This window comes from Myotis myotis, unplaced genomic scaffold (assembly GCF_014108235.1).
Source record: "Myotis myotis isolate mMyoMyo1 unplaced genomic scaffold, mMyoMyo1.p scaffold_m19_p_15, whole genome shotgun sequence".
In the NCBI taxonomy this organism is placed as follows: domain Eukaryota; kingdom Metazoa; phylum Chordata; class Mammalia; order Chiroptera; family Vespertilionidae; genus Myotis; species Myotis myotis.
This window is the reverse complement of record NW_023416319.1, coordinates 8,935,736-8,954,626: the sequence shown is the minus strand read 5'-3', so window position 1 is coordinate 8,954,626 and position 18,891 is coordinate 8,935,736. Positions and strand designations below refer to the sequence as shown.

Genomic DNA, 18,891 nt, shown 5'->3' with positions numbered 1-18,891 from the left:
ACCATTCTGTTTTCATTCCCACATCCATCATAGTAGACAAGTGTTAGATCCCTATTTCATAAATGTAAAAATTTGAGTTCAGAGAATTTAAGCAACTCGTCCAAGACCTTAGAGCAGTGGTTCTCAACCTGTGGGTCGCGACCCCTTCAGGGGTCGAACGATCCTTTCACAGGGGTCGCCTAAGACCATCGGAAAACACATATATAATTACATATTGTTTTTGTGATTAATCACTAATCTTTAATTATGTTCAATTTATGACAATGGAAATACATCCTGCATATCAGATATTTACATTATGATTCATAACAGTAGCAAAATTACAGTTATGAAGTAGCAACGAAAATAATTTTATGGGTGGGGGTCACCCCAACCTGAGGAACTGTATTCAAGGGTCGTGGCATTAGGAAGGTTGAGAACCACTGCCTTAGAGCCAATTCCTAAATGACTGAGCCAGGATCTTAAGTCAATGAAGGGGGAAAACCAATCTCTTCCAACCCCATCATACTGCACTTCAACTGAAAGAAGTCCCTTTACTGCAACTCAACAAATGAATCACGTGTTAATGGACTTCTCAGAAGTAAAGCCTATTTCTTCCTCTCATGTGAACCACTTGTTCAGTTTCGGTTCCTGGTGGTTTGCCTGTCAACAGGACTGGGAAAACCAGAGTAAGACCTATTGGTCACAGAGGCGAGAGAACACAAGGCCTTACGTCGCTGGCGATCTCCCTGGACGCCCGGGCAGTCTGGAACGGGATGGCGTCCAGCCTGAAGTCGTAGCCGCCAGCCCGAGTCTGCTCCCAAGAGTTCCTGTAGACTTTCTAGACAAGGAGAACAAAGTGAGTGAGTGAGCAGGTGTCACTCCCTGTCTGCCATGTGGCTGGTTCTCAGCAGGGCAGTTTCTAAGCACAAATCCTCGCCTTGATGGTGCCCAGAATGGCAGAGCCCATGGCCCCAAGCCCATCCGGGACCTCCTCTGCTCTGGGATTGCTGGGACTGGCCACCATGGGCTCCAGCTCCAAGTGCAACCTGAGTGCCAGGGGCTGCTCTTGTGGGTCTTAGGGTCTGTGGGTCTGGCCCACTGGCCACACTCCGTTGCTATCAGAGGCCCCCGCCCCCTCCCTCCCATGTCTGCTCTCACATTCAGGGACGCAGGTTTGCAGCTCCTAGATGCCAGAACTCAAAGATCAAGAGCTGTTTCTTCCCACAGCAGGAGGTGCTGTTCCTTGGATCCTGGTCCCCATGTTCATTAGCTCCACTGACTTCCCAGGGGCCCTCGGCTACTTCTGATGTCATGTCACCCCATTATGCCGCATCCCTTATGCTCCCTTGGTGGCTGCACTGAGCGAGGGAAGAGCCTTCACCTGAATTAAATTGATTGTCAAGAGCCTGACTGAGTCCCTGACCTGTGGATCTCACATCTTCCTCTTTCATTTTCCTCCTTTTCAAGTCGTTCTCACACCCCCTCCATGAGCCGGGAATCACAGCCCCTGGGTCCCCAGGTAGACCCGCATCACGGACAGAGGCATCACCATCGCCTGTGCCTTCATGTAGTGGAAGTATAAGGCAACGGCTCTGTGAAAGGAGTCATCTGGAGATGCCCGTGGAGGCTCTGTCCCTTATTCGGCCACAGGGAAGGGAGACAGCGGGAGAGGCTCATCACCAACATTTGACAAAGTGACAGCCCCAGAGCAGGCCGGTAGCTGGCTCGTTCTATGAGCCACAGCAGGTCAGGGCGCCCTTAAGAACCTCACTTTTGTCACCTGGAAACAGAGCTCAAGGCCGGGGCTCTGTTCTGTAGGGGACTGATGGGGGGCGGGGGAGGGGGGAGAACGGACAAAGGAGCAGTGGTAGATAAAAAGATAAAAACCTCACCCACTCTACAACTGGAACCAGAGGGGACCGCGAAGGGCCTGGGCCAAGCCTGATGGGTCTTATCATTCCCGTGTCCTGCTGCCCATCTTCTCCTGCATCTTAGCCTCCAGCCCCAACATCTACCACCACAAACCAGGAGCCAAAAGCCTACTATGTTCAAGGGTCTTGAAATACAGAACCGATCATCCCTGGGGTCACCACCTAATTAGTGGATCTCAAACAGAGGCCCACATGATTGGATTTACTGGGTCACTGTTGAGTTTAGCAGGCAGGAAGGGGAGCCATATAGAAGGGGTCCCACAAATATCCCAGCAAATTGAGTCAAACCCTGATCATTTCCTGGAGAGGGAACAGTCAGGGTCTTCCTAATTCAAGAGCCTGGTCCACACGAGACCTGGGCTGGGTAATGACAGCATCCAACCCCAACATCACCCCAGTTTGGTGTGCAGTGCACCCCAGCTTCTGAGTCTCTGTAACGGAGGGTCAACGAGAGCACGTGACCCAGATCGGGGTTCTCCTCGAGGCCCCGGCCCCCTTCCTCCTGGTCACTGCTTCCTGGATACTATGTGCCTGATGGTCATCACTTCCTCCCCGAGTTTTTGATTCTGTTGAGGTTTTTGCCTTGCCACTGGGAGTCTTTAGATTCCGCAGCCCCTTTGATTTGGAACCCTGGGCGTTCCTCTTCTTTATCACAGTGGGCACAGTTTTGTCCTCATCCTCACACATTACAGCCATTTGATTTTTAGTTATTTCGGCTGCCTGACACATCTCAATGGCTTTCTTTGCCCAGGAAGGTCACTTTCCCTCCACAGCCTCCGCACACAGCACTTGATCCAATTGTGTGTATTCCGCACGCCCCGAAGAAGTGCTCTTTCAAAAGAGGTCCGTGAGTTCTCCACATCCGCGTGCCCCGGTGGCTAATTTCAGCTCCAGGACTCTGTAGACGGGCATCTCCCGTGAGAGGAAAGACGCGTCCGTCGCCAGCCAGGGGTGGCTGTCCTCTTTAAGCTGGGCCCCACGTGGACTGGCAGTCCTATGCCCGTCTCTAGGGCTGTGTGGGCCTCCAGTGGTCCCTCGCACGGAGGCCTGGCCTCCCCCATCCTCGAAGCGTTAATGAGACGGATGTTTTGTTCCAGCTCTGCAGAAGGGGGAGGCCCCGCTTCCCCAGATGGAGGTCAGCCCACCAGAGCTGCTGTTCTAAAATTATCCCGCGTGCATCCCTCCAAAGCCTCAGATGGTCATAATGACTCCTATTTACAAAGCACCATCACATTCGCTGCGTGGGATCCCACAGGGCTTTACAAATGCAACAAACTCTCGTACACGCTAACTAGAAGGCGCCTCGCCAACCCCTGCAAGGCGGCCACCTCTGGGGCGACCGGTAGCAGCTGTTCTTCTGCACGGAGCCCCAGGACACAATGGCCAGGCCAGGGAGGGGAGAATGGCCGACGCTGGGAGGCCCGCCGCAGCCCCAGGCCGACACACTCAGCCCGTGTTATTCTGATCTGACAGCGTCTTTTGATTCTGCCGCCTCACTACCTGTTATCCCAGGATCACAGCTTTGCTGGCCGAGCGGCCGCCTATTCTATTACAACCAAGGGCCTCCAACCCCCCACCAACAACAAGCCTGGGTTTAGGAAACAGCATCTTGGTTATGCACGCAAAGGGCAGACATCCAAGGGAAACTGGAGTGTGGAGGCCACAGCCCCATGCACAAAGGAGCAAATTGTATTTGCGCCTGATGGGCCACAATGGCAGCAACTTTCCAAACTGCAGGGTGAGGAAGAGCCACTGTTTCTCCAAGGTCACCCTCTGAATGGCTACGGAGGGGTGTCCAGGAATCAGAGAGAGCAGGTGTCCACGCCTGATGGGGCCCACTCCTCTGGCTGTAACCCAGCACACACCGAGGTCTTTGCAGCCATGTCCAGAACCAGAATGTAAGAGCTGGGAGGAACCACAGGCATCATTAGCTCGGTTCCATTCCCATTTCACAGCTGAGGAAACTGAGGCCCAGTGGGGAAAGTGACTCAAATCCCACTCTCAGTGCAGTGTTCCTTTTCTCCTAAGTCTTCCTCTGTAGGACTTTTGTTTTTAACAAATAAAAGCCACTTTGGATAATTTGACAGAAACAGGCAACCGTCTCACCCGGCCCCCATGGATGGCCGGCTCACTCACATCGCTCAGGTGCAGCGCGTTGAGGCGGGCTCTGATGAAGTCGGGGTGGTCAGGGATCAGGGTGAATCTGTGCAGGGATTCCGCATCCCCCGACCTGTACAGGCGCTGCAGGTAAGACAGGTTCACGGTCAATGTAGAACTCCACCTGCTGAACGCACAGGTGAGGAGCAGGCTGCTCTCTGCTCCTGCCCCTCCTGCTCGAGTGCCCATCGCAGGGACACAGCCCAGCCTGCAGGTGGACAGCATCCCTCAGAAGCCACCCAGGTAAGGAGGGAGGGCCCACGTGGTCAGGGCCAGGTGGGGTGGCTGCTTTTAAACAGACCCTGTTTAAAATATTCCTCAAGCTCTGCTCCAAATGGGCCACTCCACCAGCATCCTGTGGGCCCCACCGTGTGCTTTACAAACAGTGTCAAGAGTGTGGCTACTTCGGAGAATCTTTGCAGCTGAACAGCATTCAAGCTTTTTACTCATAATAAGATGCCTCAAGATGACACAAGAACTAATTAGTCTTTTCATTCTAAAACTAGAGGCACAGTGCATGAAATTCGTGCATGGGTAGGGTCCCTAGCAGCTGCTGCTACCAAGGGGCCTCGCTTCCCCTGGCTGCCTGCAGCTGCTGGCCGGGGCGGGGCCGGCTGGCCCTGCCCCCTGGTTGAAATCCTGGTTGAGGGAACAATTTGCATATTAGGTTTTTATTATGTAGGATACTTTAACATGTGTTCAGAAAAGTGAAGTTTTCATAGTTTTCGGGGTCCCGGAAAGACAGTTTTAAAGCTCACTCTTTATCTTAGCTGCTATGTTTAGAGCAGCACTTTAAGACTTGCACACAATTTCAAGAAGCACTGGAGTCCCATCTGTGCTTCGAGAGGAGAATTTAATACTTAATTTTCTGATCCTTCCCCAAATTCACTGCGGGCTTTGCCAACGTGAGCGGGAGAGCATTCAGATTCCGAGGGAGGCTGGCACAGCTTTGTCACTGTGTGTACAGAACTGAAACCTCTGACACTTTCGGAGAAATAACATTTAACTTCCTATTCTTTGAAATAAATGCAGGAGCGAGGAAATGGGGCTAACTCATACAGACAGTAAAGCAGAAAGAAGCTTTTAATATAGCTGTTCTTTTCTACCTGGGTTGTGTTAAGCTGATAATTCCATTACCATCTATCAATAAGTAAGATGTATCTGATCGCCCTAGCTGGCTGGGTGGGTCAACTGGTTGGAGCATCATCCCATATATCAAAAAGGTTGTGGGTTCGATCCCAGATTGGAGCATGTACAAGAGGCAAGCCTATCAATGTTTCTCTCTCACATCGATGTCTCTCTCTCTCTCTCCCTTCCTCTCTCTAAAATCAATTAAAAAAGGATGTACAGTGGCGCCTTGACTTACGAGTTTAATTCGTTCCAAGACCGAGCTCGTTAAGGAGCTCCTTAAGGAGCTTGTTAACTCAAATTACTCTAAGCTCAAATTACTCTATCAACTCAATGCAAAAAATTGGCCGAGAGACAGCTGGTATCTCAAAAAACTTGTTAGTCAGGACACTCATAAGTCAAGGCCCCACTGTATCTGATTTAGTATCTGGTAAGGGATCATCAATAATACTTAGTATTATTATTGTTACAGTTATGAATCAAACCATAATAAGGAACATTTACTGAGGACTTCCTATGTTCCAGATGCACGCTAAAAGCTTCATGTGCTTTTATTTAATCCTCATTTAACTCACTTCATCTTATGAAATGGGTGCTGTCATTCCCTTTCTTTCTAATAAAGGGACCGCGGTTGGAAGTGATGAAGTTACTGGCCCGAGATCATCCGGGTAGCAAGCAGGTTTTTCACACACAGCCATCCTATGGGGAACCCGTGCTGCTCAGCACTGACCACTGAGCTCACGACCCAGTGCCGTGAGCCTGGAAGGAGTGACGAGAAAACACCCACCTCACTGCAGTGCAGGTAGCTGTTCTTGGCATGAACCAGGTCCGGGGAGTCGACCACTGAGGTGAACTTGAGACTGTCTGGTTTTTTCCGGTACTTGGTCTGTAAAAAGGAGGCAAAGATACCCACGTAACAGCTGAATGTCAGGCATTTTTCTGGATGCAGCACCCTGGAGGGGATCCCAGGGCAAGAATCCCCGGCCATTAAAATAAACGGTGGGAGTTCAGCCAGGCCGGTGTGGCTCAGTGGTTGAGCATCGACCCATGAACCAAGAGGTCACCAGTTTGATTCCCGTTCAGGACACATGCCTGGGTTTCGGGCTCGATCCCCAGTAGGGGAAGTGCAGGAGGCAGCCGATCAATGTTTCTATCTCTCTATCCCTCTCCCTTCCTCTCTCTCTAAAAAATCAATTAAAAATTTTTTTTAATGGTGAGAGTTCAGTTAATAAAACTATCCCTGTGCATCTTTGAACACCTGCAATCAGAGAAACCCTGGACACCCTAAGTAAACTGAGAAGGTGAGTGGTAAATTCTGTGCCCTGCCCCATGAAAATGATGAAAACGATGGGCCCGTTTAGATTATATTGTTCACAATCTATCTATTGAGAACCTTCTAAGGCAGTGGTTCTCAACCTTCTGGCCCTTTAAATACAGTTCCTCATGTTGTGACGCAACCATAAAGTTGTTTTCGTTGCTACTTCATAACTGTAATGTTGCTACTGTTATGAATCGTAATGTAAATATCTGATAGGCAGGATGGTCTTCGGCGACCCCTGTGAAAGGGTCGTTTGACCACCAAAGGGGTGGTGACCCACAGGTTGAGAACCGCTGTTAATGCATCTTCCATCTTTCACCACCCAATCTGAACGTGTCTTTAACTCCTCAGCAAAGAATTCACTTGGAGAGAAAGCTTGTTCCATTTTGGGATTTGGCTGCAAATGGCCCTGGAAGAATACTGGGAGTTCAGTGGCCATGGGGCTGTCTTGGGAACCCCCCCCCCCCCCCCAAATAGGTTCCCTCTGCAGAAGGAGGTTAGGGCTAGGCTGTAGTCGCAGTAGAGGCAGGCGGGTGGTACCTCGCTGATGAGCTCTCCAGCCTTCTTTGCACTCTCTATCTGCGGGGAGCTCAGCGCCAGCCATCCTGTGCCCCTCATGCCCATCAGGTCTGACTTGTAGCGGAACTGCGGAAAGAAGAACATTTCATCAGGGGGGTCTGGGCCTGTGGGGGCCTTTGGTCATAACGCTCCATCACAACATCGCGACACCTGCATGCGGAGCGCATTCTGCATGATGTTCAGCGAAGGTGTTTGAATGTGTGCACTCTGCCAGGGATTAAATAGTGCATCGCGCGTAAGACACAACCAGAGCCCGCCAGCGTGACGGCAGGACCGGAAGCGGAGGATGAAGACCTGTGGGAATGTCCTAGTAAAGGGAGGGCTGAGACGTGCTCCAGCCCGAGCACCAGCCCCAGGATGCTGCTTCCTTCTGGCAGCCACGTGACTGACCAACCGCCTCAACAGGGAAACACTTTCGCACTCCCCATGATAAAAGTGCTTGGAGCTCCGGGTCCAACCTGCAGTGACTTGGACCAAGTCACTTGGTCCAAGACGTGACTCAGTTTCTCTCTCTGATGCCTGGAGTTCATAGCAACCACTCTGTGCTCAAACAAACAAAAACAAACAACAACAACAAAAAACACTGGAGAGTATTTGGGGGCAAAAGCTACTCTATTCGCTAGGTGTTTTATTCCCTTGTGGTAGTGGGCAGAGAGGAGGGGACCATGAGAGCAGGACTCTAAAAACAGGACCAAACTCAGATACAACCACCTAAATGTATCTTTAGACTTGTGTGCAAGCCATTTTAACCTTTCTGTGCCTCAGTTTACCCCCTCCTCCCACTGTTAGTCATGATCTGCTTATATTACAAAAAATGGGCTAAGGCTTTCCCTTTTTTTGTTTTTTTTAAGGACTCAGAAGATTAGAACTGCAGCATCATTCCTGGGAGAAACGAAGCAGTGCTTTAAGACAATGGGTCTGGTGAGGGGTTCCCAAAGCCTTAACCTTATTACTATGCCTCCATCTGCCCACCATCACCGACGGTGAGACTGCGCATGCACGCTTCTCTTCTTCGCTTTATGGCTATTAGGCATTTTTAAAGATGGAAAAAGACCCTCTGAGGAAATCTAAAATTTGGATCTAAACAAAGTTGATAGCATTCCTCTAATTTAGACATCAGCTCTGCCGTAACGCAAAAATATCGCTCCGGAGACCGGCCTTGCAGCCTTGTTAGTTTCCTTTCATTTCAGGATTCACAGGGGCCCTCGCAGCCGGCCTCAAAGAGGGTCCGTCTCTGATGTACTGTCTGCTGGTGAATGCCCCCGTGCAAATCCCACTCTGCTTCCCAACTGATGCAGGAGACATCACTCGGGTTCAGGAGCAGGTTTCAAAACCCCGTGTCAACCACACTGCTTTTTAGAGCGCGATCTTTCAGTCTATACCGGCAAAGCTTATGCCTTCCACTCTGATGAAGAACAGAGAAAATTGGATAAATTTCTAAGTTAGAGAGAATAATCCTACAGGGCCTCTTCACAGCCGGGCCTTGCTCCTTTCAGAAGCAAGATGAAGTGGGGAGCGCTCTTTCAACTCGCCTTTTGTTGCGCTGCACAGTACAATCGCAGGTAAGTCAGAAAGCAAGATGCGGGTTCCCCGAAGATCTGACTGCGCCTCCGACTCTCTTATAAAATGGACGGTCTATTAATATTTCAGATCCCGGCCCAGCTTTGACTATTTACACACACCCTAAAAACAACACGCCTGCCTCAGAGTTCACGATAAAAAAAGGGGGGGGGGCCTGGAGGGGGGTCGAGAAGACGCGGCTACCCAGAGATGGCTTCGAAGAAGGATTCTAAGATCATAAGAGACCTTCTCGAGCAGCCTGGCTGAACCTGGCATCCCCATGTGGCAGCCTCACCCTTTTTCCTTGCACACAGTAAGCCCTGGAAGCCACCTGCAGATTCACACACTGTGTTGTAGCACAAGCTAAGTATTTGGGTCCCTGATTTCTTTTTTATTTTTCTATTTTTATTGATTTCAGAGAGGAAGGGAGAGGGAGAAAGAGATGAGAGAGAATCGCCGATCGGCTGCCTCCTGCATGCCCCCTACTGGGGATTGAGCCTGCAACTTGGACATGTGTCCTGAACAGGAATCAAACCCTGACCTCCTGGTTCATACATAGGTCGACGCTCAACCACTGATCCACACTGGCCAGGCTGGGTCCCTGATTTCTAACAGGAGCGTGTCAGCAGTTGCGCCCAGGAGGCGGCCATAGGAAGGGTATATTTGTCATCCTAATAAGAATCATTATAATCACTGCCTTGCATAAGGTGTGCATTGCTTTAGACTCCTCTCGTTCCGTTCACACACCATCCTGCAAAGGAGGGGTTCTTATTTCCGCCTACAGGACCATTTCGATGTTCAAACAATTGTTCAGAGTCTCAGAAGTGCCACCAGCTGCTGTCCTCTGGGCATGCCACACCTGGGGCCCTGGAGAGACGCCTCAGGAGCTACAGCACCTGGGTTTCCTAATCCGGCCACCTGGGGGAGCTGGAGAGCACTGAGCCGGAGTCAGGAGACAAGTGCCCCGCTTGGCCTCGTACTGGCTACATTGTCTTGAACAAGTCATTTCCCGGCCAGTTTGTGACCCTGGGCAAGCTGCTCCACACTCAACCTGAGGGTGAACAGTGCAACCCTGTAGTTCCAGGAAATTATAATAATAACTGGAACATCATTCGTTGATTCAATCACTGTATCATCATTAATCATCAATCATGTGCTTAGAATAATGTGCCTGTGCCATAAGCAAACTAAGAATAGTTGTTGCCTGAGGGCGACCAGAATTGGGAGGCCTGGTGTAGGGAACGTCATCAGAACAGCTCATTCTTACTGGTGTTTTCCATGGACCAGGCACCGTGCTGCGTGCCTCATACAGACCAGTTCTCAACTGAGAACTGGCTTCTCCCCCGGGTGCACTGCTGTCCCCCAGGTACATCTGGAAATATTTTAAGACATACTTGACTGTCACACTGGGAGAAGGTGGGTGCTATTGGTATCTACTGGGTAGAAGCCTGGATGCTGCCAGGACAGCCCCCGTGCCACGACAAGGAATTCTCTAGCCCCAAATGTCAAAGGTGCCAGAGTTGAGAAACCCTGATATGGATGATGAGGGTGGATGTGACAAGAGTCCCGTGGGCTGTGCTCTGAAATGAGAGCGCCTCCCTCCTGGGCCTAAAGAACCAATGCACGCACAGCCCATATGTGCTGACCACACGTTACCATCGTTGTCCCCGCCGAGGACCCCAGGCTTGGAGGGGGCCTGGGACTGGAGCTGACCTGGGCGGGGCTGGTGCTACCTGCCAGCCTGCTTGGTGCCCTTGCCTGGGAGAGGACCTCCTCTTTCTGGGCCTCAGTGTCTGCTCTAAGCTGTAGGAACCATGGCTCCCCCGCAGGGAGCTCCCTCCGGAAGGGCAGAATGGTACGAAGTATGGGCTCCGGAGCCAGCCCTGCCTCCACACTTCCCAGGTGACCTCATCTTAAAAACAGGGTTAAGAGCCTGGCCGGTGTGGCTCAGCAGTTGGGCATCGACCCAGAAACCAAGAGGTGGATTGTTCAATTCCCAGTCAGGGCACATGCCCAGGTTGCAGGCTCCATCCCCAGTAGGGGGCCTGCAGGAGGCAGCCAATGGATGATGTTCCTCTTTCATCGATGTTTCTATCTCTGTGTCCCTCCCCCTTTCTCTCTAAAAAATCAATAAAAACATATTTAAAAAAATAAAATGAAACATGAGTAGCAATGGGCCCTACTCCACAGCACCATGGCGAGGTGACAGTAACAGTGATCACTCAGTGTCAGCTGCGAGACGATGACTTTTCTATCATCACCATCACTCCTGCCATTAATGATCGGGCCCCTCTTCTCTCTCGGACCCTGCGACGTCCTCCCCACTCACCCTCATGCTTCACTCTGGCCTCAAATATGCTGAGGCTGCTCCTGCTCTGGGCTCAGCCTTTGAATTTGCTATTCTGTTTGCTGGAGAGCTCCAATCCCTTCCAGCATCTCTTTGCTCTTTGCGCGAATGCCACCGTTTCCATGACCCCGTCTTCCATTGCACGTGTGTATGTACACATACACACAATCACACCCTCCTACCCACTTCCCAGCTTTGCTTGTCTCCACAGCAGGCATCCCACTAAATATTCGACTTATCCTATTTTATCTCGCTCCCATATCATGGAACCTCCAAGAGCACAGGACATTTTTTTGTTGGCTGCTGTAGTCCCAGCACCTAGAATAACGCCCAGTGCATAGCAGGTGCTCAATAAATGTTTGTTGAATGACGGATTGACTAACTCCAACCCAGATAACACACTGAGCAAGTCGTCGTTGGGCATAGGGAGTGTCTGACCGGCTAAGGGGGGAGCAGAGATTGTAAGTTACACCCAGGCTTGGTGGTAGGAGGAGGGTCAGGAGCTGGTGTCTGACCCACCAGGTGCCCCTACCTCACTCTGCAGGGCGTGAGCTTTCTTGGCCCAGGCCATCTTCAGGTCCTCGGGCAGCGCCGTGAACTCGTGGCACCGTGTCCTGTAGTCGTGGTCGCTGGCCAGGGCCTGGGCCTTCCTGGCGTGGACCAGGTGCACCATGTCCATGGGCAGGTGGTACTGTGCTTGGCTGCCCACTGCCTGCCTCCTGTACTGCAGCTCGCTCTGCAGCTGGCCCACCCGCCGGCAGTGCCGGAGCCGGGGGTCATCGCTGACACTCCGCGCCCCGATCAGCCTCCCTCGCTCCTTCACAAAGTCATGTCTGTAGAGAAACTGGAAGAGAAGGCCCGCGGGTCAGGGGCTGGCGTGCCACCTGCTGAAATCCCACCTGCACGTTCTCACCGCAGACCCTAGAAAAGTCACCTGTTCTGACAGTAGGAAGTGATGATTATAAGAAAAGCCACAGTGAGGCCAGCCTGGGAGCAGGCTTCCTGCCTGGGGGAACAACAATTAAAACATCCCCCCATCCTTCCTTTCTAATTACAGCCAGGTCCTCGGGACCAAAGCGAGGGCCCCCTCTCCACACTGCCCGCGTCTCCTGTGGCCAAGAGGAATTCATCAAAAAGGGTTAAAAATAAATGTATCCTTTCGCACTTGGCAAAACGTGAAACCCAAAAGACAGGACCCGTTTATCTGAAGTCCACGCTTTCAGTGACTTGTTTGTGGGGAAGAGAAAGTCACCTTCATGTCCCAACGCGATGGACGCCATCAACAGAGCGTCTGCACACAGCCAGCAAATCCTAGCACACAGCCGGCGTGTGGAACTGCAGAGAGCCCGGAGCGAGACGTGCTCGGGCTCAGTACAATTTCTCTGGCGCGTTTTCTCTCTAATTCTGGGTGGCGTGAGAAAGCAGGCAGTTCCCCGGGACCAGAGGGACGGTGGCCTCGACATTGCAATTAGAAATAAATCACCATCTCCTTCCTGCCCGAGACCTTTGTCTGAATTTAGCTTCTGATTAACAAAAGCTCGCTTCCCCTCCCTCTGTCAGAGAATCTCATTCGTAACTAATATATTCTGCAGGTGACATCCTGTCTCACACGGCGAGAGATTTGCTTTAATTCAGGAAAATCAGCTGCAGACCTGGTTTTACATGAAGTTAACAGAAATTAGGCGAGACGGAAGGTCATATCATTCCACTCACATCACTGGCGATATCTCCAGAGACCCGAGCAGCCTGGAAGGGGAGCGCGTCTATTGTCAGCTTGTAGCCTTGAGCACGGAGATTATGCCAAGACTCCTTGTATTTTGCCTACAATGGAAACACATGTAGATTTTCTTTTTTAAAAAAAATTACATGAATCAATGAACAAAGGCTACCCCTTTCATTCTGTAGCACCGTGTCCCAGAACCGATTTCTGACAAGCGAGAGCTTTCTGTTTTGCAAAGAAAATCTCATCAGCACACCTGCTGTCGCTGTCGTGGGCTCTGACACGTTATGAACGCAACACATGTGTGAAAAGGTCTATTTAACATGCGCATCGAAAAGACACGTGTGTGTGTGTGTGTGTGTGTGTGTGTGTGTGTGTTCACGTTCCTGTGAACGCCGGAAGGGTCACTGTTAGGTCACGTCACAGACATACGTGGCTTTGGCGTGTGCTTGAACTTCAGCAACAAGAAAGGCTTACGTCACTCAGGTTGGCCGCATTGGTTTTCGCTCGGACGAACTCGGGCAGCCCCAGGGTCATCGTGTACTGGTGTCTCGCATCCTCCCCGGCTGCTTTGTAGAGGCGCTGGGCAAAGAGAAAGACAGGAAAAGCAAGAAAAGCAAGAAGATCAGCGAGGTGCATGTCTGCAGGCCTGGAGGCCCTCCCTCGCTTGCAGTCGGGAAACACATCTGTAAAAGGCCATTTGCTGTGCCGTGGGTGCACCGGCAGCCTTGGGCAAGATGTTTCTGTCCACGAAGGCTTTTTGCATGAGTCGAATTGAGAGACATAAAATGTATAATAAGAGACTGCAAGTTACTTTTGATAGGGCTCAGGACGTGATACCTCCAAACAGGGCACCCAAGCGGAAGGGATGTGAGAAGTGCAGGTGCTACAAGGATGCTCTCTGGCTCCCCCCCCGCACCCCCGAGGCAGGTCACGAGCCCCTCCAGTGCGGGTGCCCTCCCTACACCTGAGGAAACAGCATCCTTATCTCTGAAGACCAAAGGGACGCCGCAGGACGCGGAGGGGAGCTGAGCAAACAGACCTTGCTGAAAGCCCCCCCCTTTCCTACACTTAGCGGATACCCTTTGTCCTATCACATTTCCCCACGACTTTTCACTTCTCCTCAAACCCAGTGTAATAACGCTCGGGCTTAACCATGTCTTCAGGTCTTCGTTTCTTTACAAAGGCTCCCCTACCACCTGACATGCATATTAAATAAACGTTTGTGCTTTTCTCTCGTTAATCTGTCTTTTGTCACAGAGCCCTGGCCCAGACCCTCAGAAGGGAAAGAAAAAGGTGTTTTTTTCCTCCCCTACACTTCACTCAATAATAGTCTGAGGAAAGAAAAACCATTTAGGAAGTCTATCTCAACGTTCTTCCCACATAAACTTTTCCCTCAAGGACTCAGTGTAAAGACAACACGAAGACGTGGGAAGTGTAGGAGAAACGCTGCGATGTGTAAGGGACGTTCCCAAACCCTAGTCTGTGTTCTTTCCTAAAACCGCAGATCCTGCCACAGGGGCAGCCACCCCAGGGCCAGCCTGAGGGGTCTCCGCCAGGGCAAAAGCATTTATTCACGTGATGAGAAATGGGTCTATGGTGGCTGAGCTCTTTGAAGCCATAACAGGTTTTGTTACCCCACAGCATCCAGCTCACCACTCGAACAAGAAAGGTTCAACAGGAATTTAAAACTTACAGCTCATGAAAGAAGCCCTTTGGACGTACTTATCACAAGTGAGAGTGGGAACTAATAGTAGAAATAGCCAAATCTCAACCGACTTCTAAGAGTTAGAGTCAGGGGGAGAATCTTATAAACTAAAGATGATGCAAAATTTAATTCTCTGCCAAGTTCACTTTCTATTTCAAGCTTGTCCGGCAGCCACTAAGAAGAAACAGAATTGAAAAGATGGTTTAACATGAGATTCCTTTCCTTGGTCCCCCCTCCGATAGATGTATTAAAGTGTAAACTGGGTAAAGGATGAGTGAGAAGACACGACGAGGTAGAAATTCGAGAAGTCTGACAAACAACATACTCTAGGACAGTGATGGCGAACCTATGACACTCATTTTTTTGGTTGATTTTTCTTTGTTAAATGGCATTTAAATACATAAAATAAATATTAAAAATATAAGTCTTCGTTTTACTATGGTTGCAAATATCAAAAAATTTCTATATGTGACACGGCACCAGAGTTAAGTTAGGGTTTTTCAAAATGCTGACACGCCGAGCTCAAAAGGTTCACCATCACTGCTCTAGGACTATCCTTGGCTCACCACAAATCCCCCCATGACAACCATCAGAATGGCACTACAAAAGTGGTTACCCAATATTTGCTGAGACAGAACAAATGAATGGCACACCAGCATGTCTCAAAGGTTAATACGCAGTCAGTGGGTCTGGGGTGGGGCCTGAGGCTCAGCATTCCTAACAAGCTCCCGGGAGATGCAGATGCTGCCTGCTGGTCTGTGATTGCACTTGGACGAGACGAAAGACAACCAGATTTCCACCTGGGCCTCCTCTCCTTCGGGGAAATATTTAAGCTCTGTATAATGGCGTTCTCTTCTCCTAAACCTCCATGCAAACACCCAGGCTTTGCACCACCTCCCCAAACCCACACACAGTCACACATATTTTTAACAATATAGCAGTTTCTCCAAAGCCCGTTCCAAAGCCATCAGGGGGAGACTTTACCTCGTTCGTAATCTGGTTGCTGAGTTTTGCTTGAAGGAGGCTGGGGGTGTCGGTCACAGCTGTGTACTTGAATGACTGGGGGTGCTGACGGTATTTGCTCTGAATTCACACACGAGAAGGAATAAGAAGACGTGGTAAGATATAAAACCAGCTCTTGAAACACTGGTGATAAAACCTCTTTTTGCAAAGGCTGGTAGTCTGTCAGCTGGAATCGAGTCTGTCATTTTCTCTTATGGCCTCAGAATTCAATGGGATGGAGGAGCAGAGAGGAGCATAGGACAGACCGAATCAGACACTTAACCAGCGGGAAAGGGAGAGCTAGCTCTTTGCTATGAATGTGAACGTGACTATTGAAATTCCAGTTCTGCTCCCAACCTTTGCTCGTTATAAATCCAGGGCTCCTCAGCGTTGGGGACATACCAGAAACACCTGTACATATGCCTGCACCCACCCCGGGAGATCAGGATTCAGTAAATCGGCAGTGGACCCAAGGCTCTGGATCCAAAGAGAATTCCAATGCACCACAGGTTTAGAAACCACTTGTTTTGGAGATTTCATTGGAAAAGCAAAGCACAAAGTTAAATCTAAACTTTGGCCAATTCCGCTGGTGTAAGCAAGCCATAAGCCCATCTAATACTACCCAAGCTGGCCACTGACCACCCTTCACTTCCAGAGCCTTCCATTATGCCCTCCTGTCCTTGATCTACCATGAATAGAAGTCCCAAAGCCCTCTCAAGGGCGAGCAAGATTCCTCAGGATTCAAGGAGCTTAGAATTCTAAACTTCCATAATTCTATCAAGAAACTATGATCCAGCTTAGAGCAACCATTTCATGTATAGCCACCAGAGAAGCACTGAGCTTCGATGAGTCCCAATCCTAACAAAAACTAAACAAAGGTTGTAATAGTATCCCCATTTGGCTGATTAAAATGTTGAGGCTCAGAGAGGTTAGGTGACTGGCTTGATGTCACACAGCAAACGAGTGGAATTTCAGCCTCCAGCTGTTGGTCTCTAAAGCCTACCCTGTTTACACTGCACCACAGCGCCAATCTCCAAAAGGACACCGGGAGATACATCTAATGAGTCAGTGAAGTGTGAATAATTCTTCTAAGTTCACAACGGAACTGACTCGCTATCTGCAAAGCTGTCTTAAATGGCATTTGGTCTGAATGGAGAACCCAGTGCAAAGAAGAGAAGCCGGGCAAGAGGTTAGCGGCTAGTCACCAATGTTAATAGTGGAACATATAACTCACTTTCACAGTAACAACAAACAGATGGTACCCAGCCGGCATCGATGAGCATCGACAGTAGCTGAGCATCGACCTATGAACCAGGTTACAGTTCAATTCCCAGTTAGGTCACATGCCCAGGTTGTGGGCTCAATCCCCATTGTGGGACATGCAGGAGACAGCCAATCAATGATTCTCTCTCATCACTGATATCTCTCTCTCTCTCTCTCTCTCTCTCACCTCTGAATTCAATAAAAATATATTTAAAAACAAAACAAAAAACACCCGATGACTATGCAACAACCTCTGCTGTAGAAATATACTGACAGCCCTCACCCCTCGAGTCCCAGTTACCTCACTGATGAGTTCAGATGCTCTTTTTCTCCCTTCGATCTCTAACGTGCCTGGAATGACACAGGCCACCCCTCGCATGAAGTTCAAGTCCGACCGGTACTCGTTCTACAAAAAACAACATTAGGAATCAGAAGAGCCAAACTTGCAGAACAAAGGAGCAGAGAGAAGCCAGAGGACCCGGGACAGGACAGCGCCGTGGCTGGGACTCAGGGCCAAGCCGGTCTCTCCAGATGACTCATACTCAGCCAACAGCTTAGTAAATGCTCATTAGGAAAACAAACGCTGGGGCGGATGGTGGTTAGAAAGTCAGTCGACTCGGGGCAAACGTGGAAATGGTCTGACAGGTCTTCTAAAACAAAACCCAGTGGCAGCGGTGGCACGAATGAATCAAAGGTTAAGAAAGAACTAATGAATGAATCCAGAAGACTGTCGCAAAGGCCTGCCTGAGTCTGCTGAGTAAGGCACATGTGGGTACCTCAGTGATGTGGGCTGACACTTTAAAGGGCCCCCAAGTTCACTCCCCTTCAGCCACCTAGGTCCCGCTGGGCGCGCTGCCTTCAAATCGCTATCAGGGGGAGAGGTGGGGCCAGCGAGGGCTGTGCTCAAGTGACAAAGGGCCCGCGAGCTGAGCCTGGCAGCTCCTGTCCCTACAGCTGCTCTGCGGTTCCTGTCAGCTTCTGTCATTCAGTAAACGCCGCACACGGGCATAAAATCTGAGCAGACGACAGATACCCAGATCTAAGTGCTGCTGGGCTGGCAGGCCCAGCCACACCAGGAAGCCGGGCTGGAGCCGTTTCCTTTCTGACACAGGCCCGTTAATGCAAGTCTCACAGCACAAGAGCCCGGCAAGCTAAGGAGGCTGCTGAGACGTCCTATATCTCCTTGGGAGGGAGGAGATCCTCTCCCCCTCTCCCCCCTCCCCTGCCTGCTTCAGAAAACAGAGGCGTGAGCCACGAATGCACTTCTAGGCTCAGTTCCCCTTCTCATGTACAGCCACGTGACCTTGGGCAAGCTGCCCAACTCCTTCCAGCCTCACTATTATTTCTCTGTAAAATGGGACCAAGACTAATAAGTACAGGGTCATTTTGAGGTTTAAATGAGATAATGAATGAAAACGCAAGGCTCGGAATTCAGCAGAAATACTCCATAGATGGTTGTTGTTATTAGATCTGTGCAGCTGTGCTTTCTATGAAGAGCTAGGTAGGAACATGGGGGGAGGGGGGTTTTCAAAGAAACCCCAAGTTTTGGGTATCCCTTCTCTGGAGGCCCCCACTGAGCCAAAGGGAGCCGCCAGGTCAGTGCCTTGTGGGCAAATCGGAGAGGAAAGAGCCCTGGGAGAGAGAGGCCAGGTCTCCTTACCTCGCTCTGCAACTTGTGAGCTCTCTTGGCACAGCTGAGCCTCAGGTCTTCCGCCAAGGATGTGTACTGGGGGAGCGGGCGTCTGTAGTCCTGGTCGCTGGCCAGGCTCTGCGCCTTCTTGGCATGCACCAGGGTGACCATGTCCAACGGCAGATGGAACTGCGCCTTTGAGCGCTCAAAGCCTTTCTTGTAATTCACCTAGAGGGGCAGACAGATCCACGGCAGCTATTTCAAAGCCACCATTCGCCTCAGGGGCATCAGGGACAGCGACTGCCATGCCACTGTCCCAGGGAAGTCTGGGGGAGGTTCTTGGCAGGGACGGGGTTCCTTGCTTTGGGGACTGGCTTAATACACAGAACTAATCTCCAGGTCCTAACGCTCACGACGGGCTCTTCCCATTTTCCCGAGGCAAAAAGATGCATGGCGACCCGAACCCTCCCACCACAGGTTCTTCCCTTCACCTTCTCAAGTTCAGGTTCTAGACACCAAGGAGTTTCCTCTCAAGCTAGCTTATGAAGAGCTTTTCCAAAGCATCA

At 50.5% G+C, this 18,891-nt stretch overlaps 1 protein-coding gene across 8 annotated transcripts in view; it reads right to left on the bottom strand.

The window, feature by feature from the left end:
• LOC118669736 (nebulin related anchoring protein) overlaps positions 1–18,891 on the bottom strand; it is a 64,804-nt gene that overhangs the window by 3,236 nt on the left and 42,677 nt on the right. For all 8 annotated transcript variants that reach the window (XM_036335936.1, XM_036335937.1, XM_036335942.1 and 5 more), the window contains 10 exons: positions 18,356–18,553; positions 16,997–17,101; positions 15,415–15,513; positions 13,200–13,304; positions 12,716–12,823; positions 11,535–11,846; positions 7,057–7,161; positions 5,986–6,084; positions 4,050–4,154; positions 713–820 (listed from right to left, as the gene is read on the bottom strand). In XM_036335936.1, the coding sequence (XP_036191829.1) occupies positions 713–820; positions 4,050–4,154; positions 5,986–6,084; positions 7,057–7,161; positions 11,535–11,846; positions 12,716–12,823; positions 13,200–13,304; positions 15,415–15,513; positions 16,997–17,101; positions 18,356–18,553 (1,344 nt within the window). The remainder of the gene's footprint in view (positions 1–712; positions 821–4,049; positions 4,155–5,985; positions 6,085–7,056; positions 7,162–11,534; positions 11,847–12,715; positions 12,824–13,199; positions 13,305–15,414; positions 15,514–16,996; positions 17,102–18,355; positions 18,554–18,891) is intronic.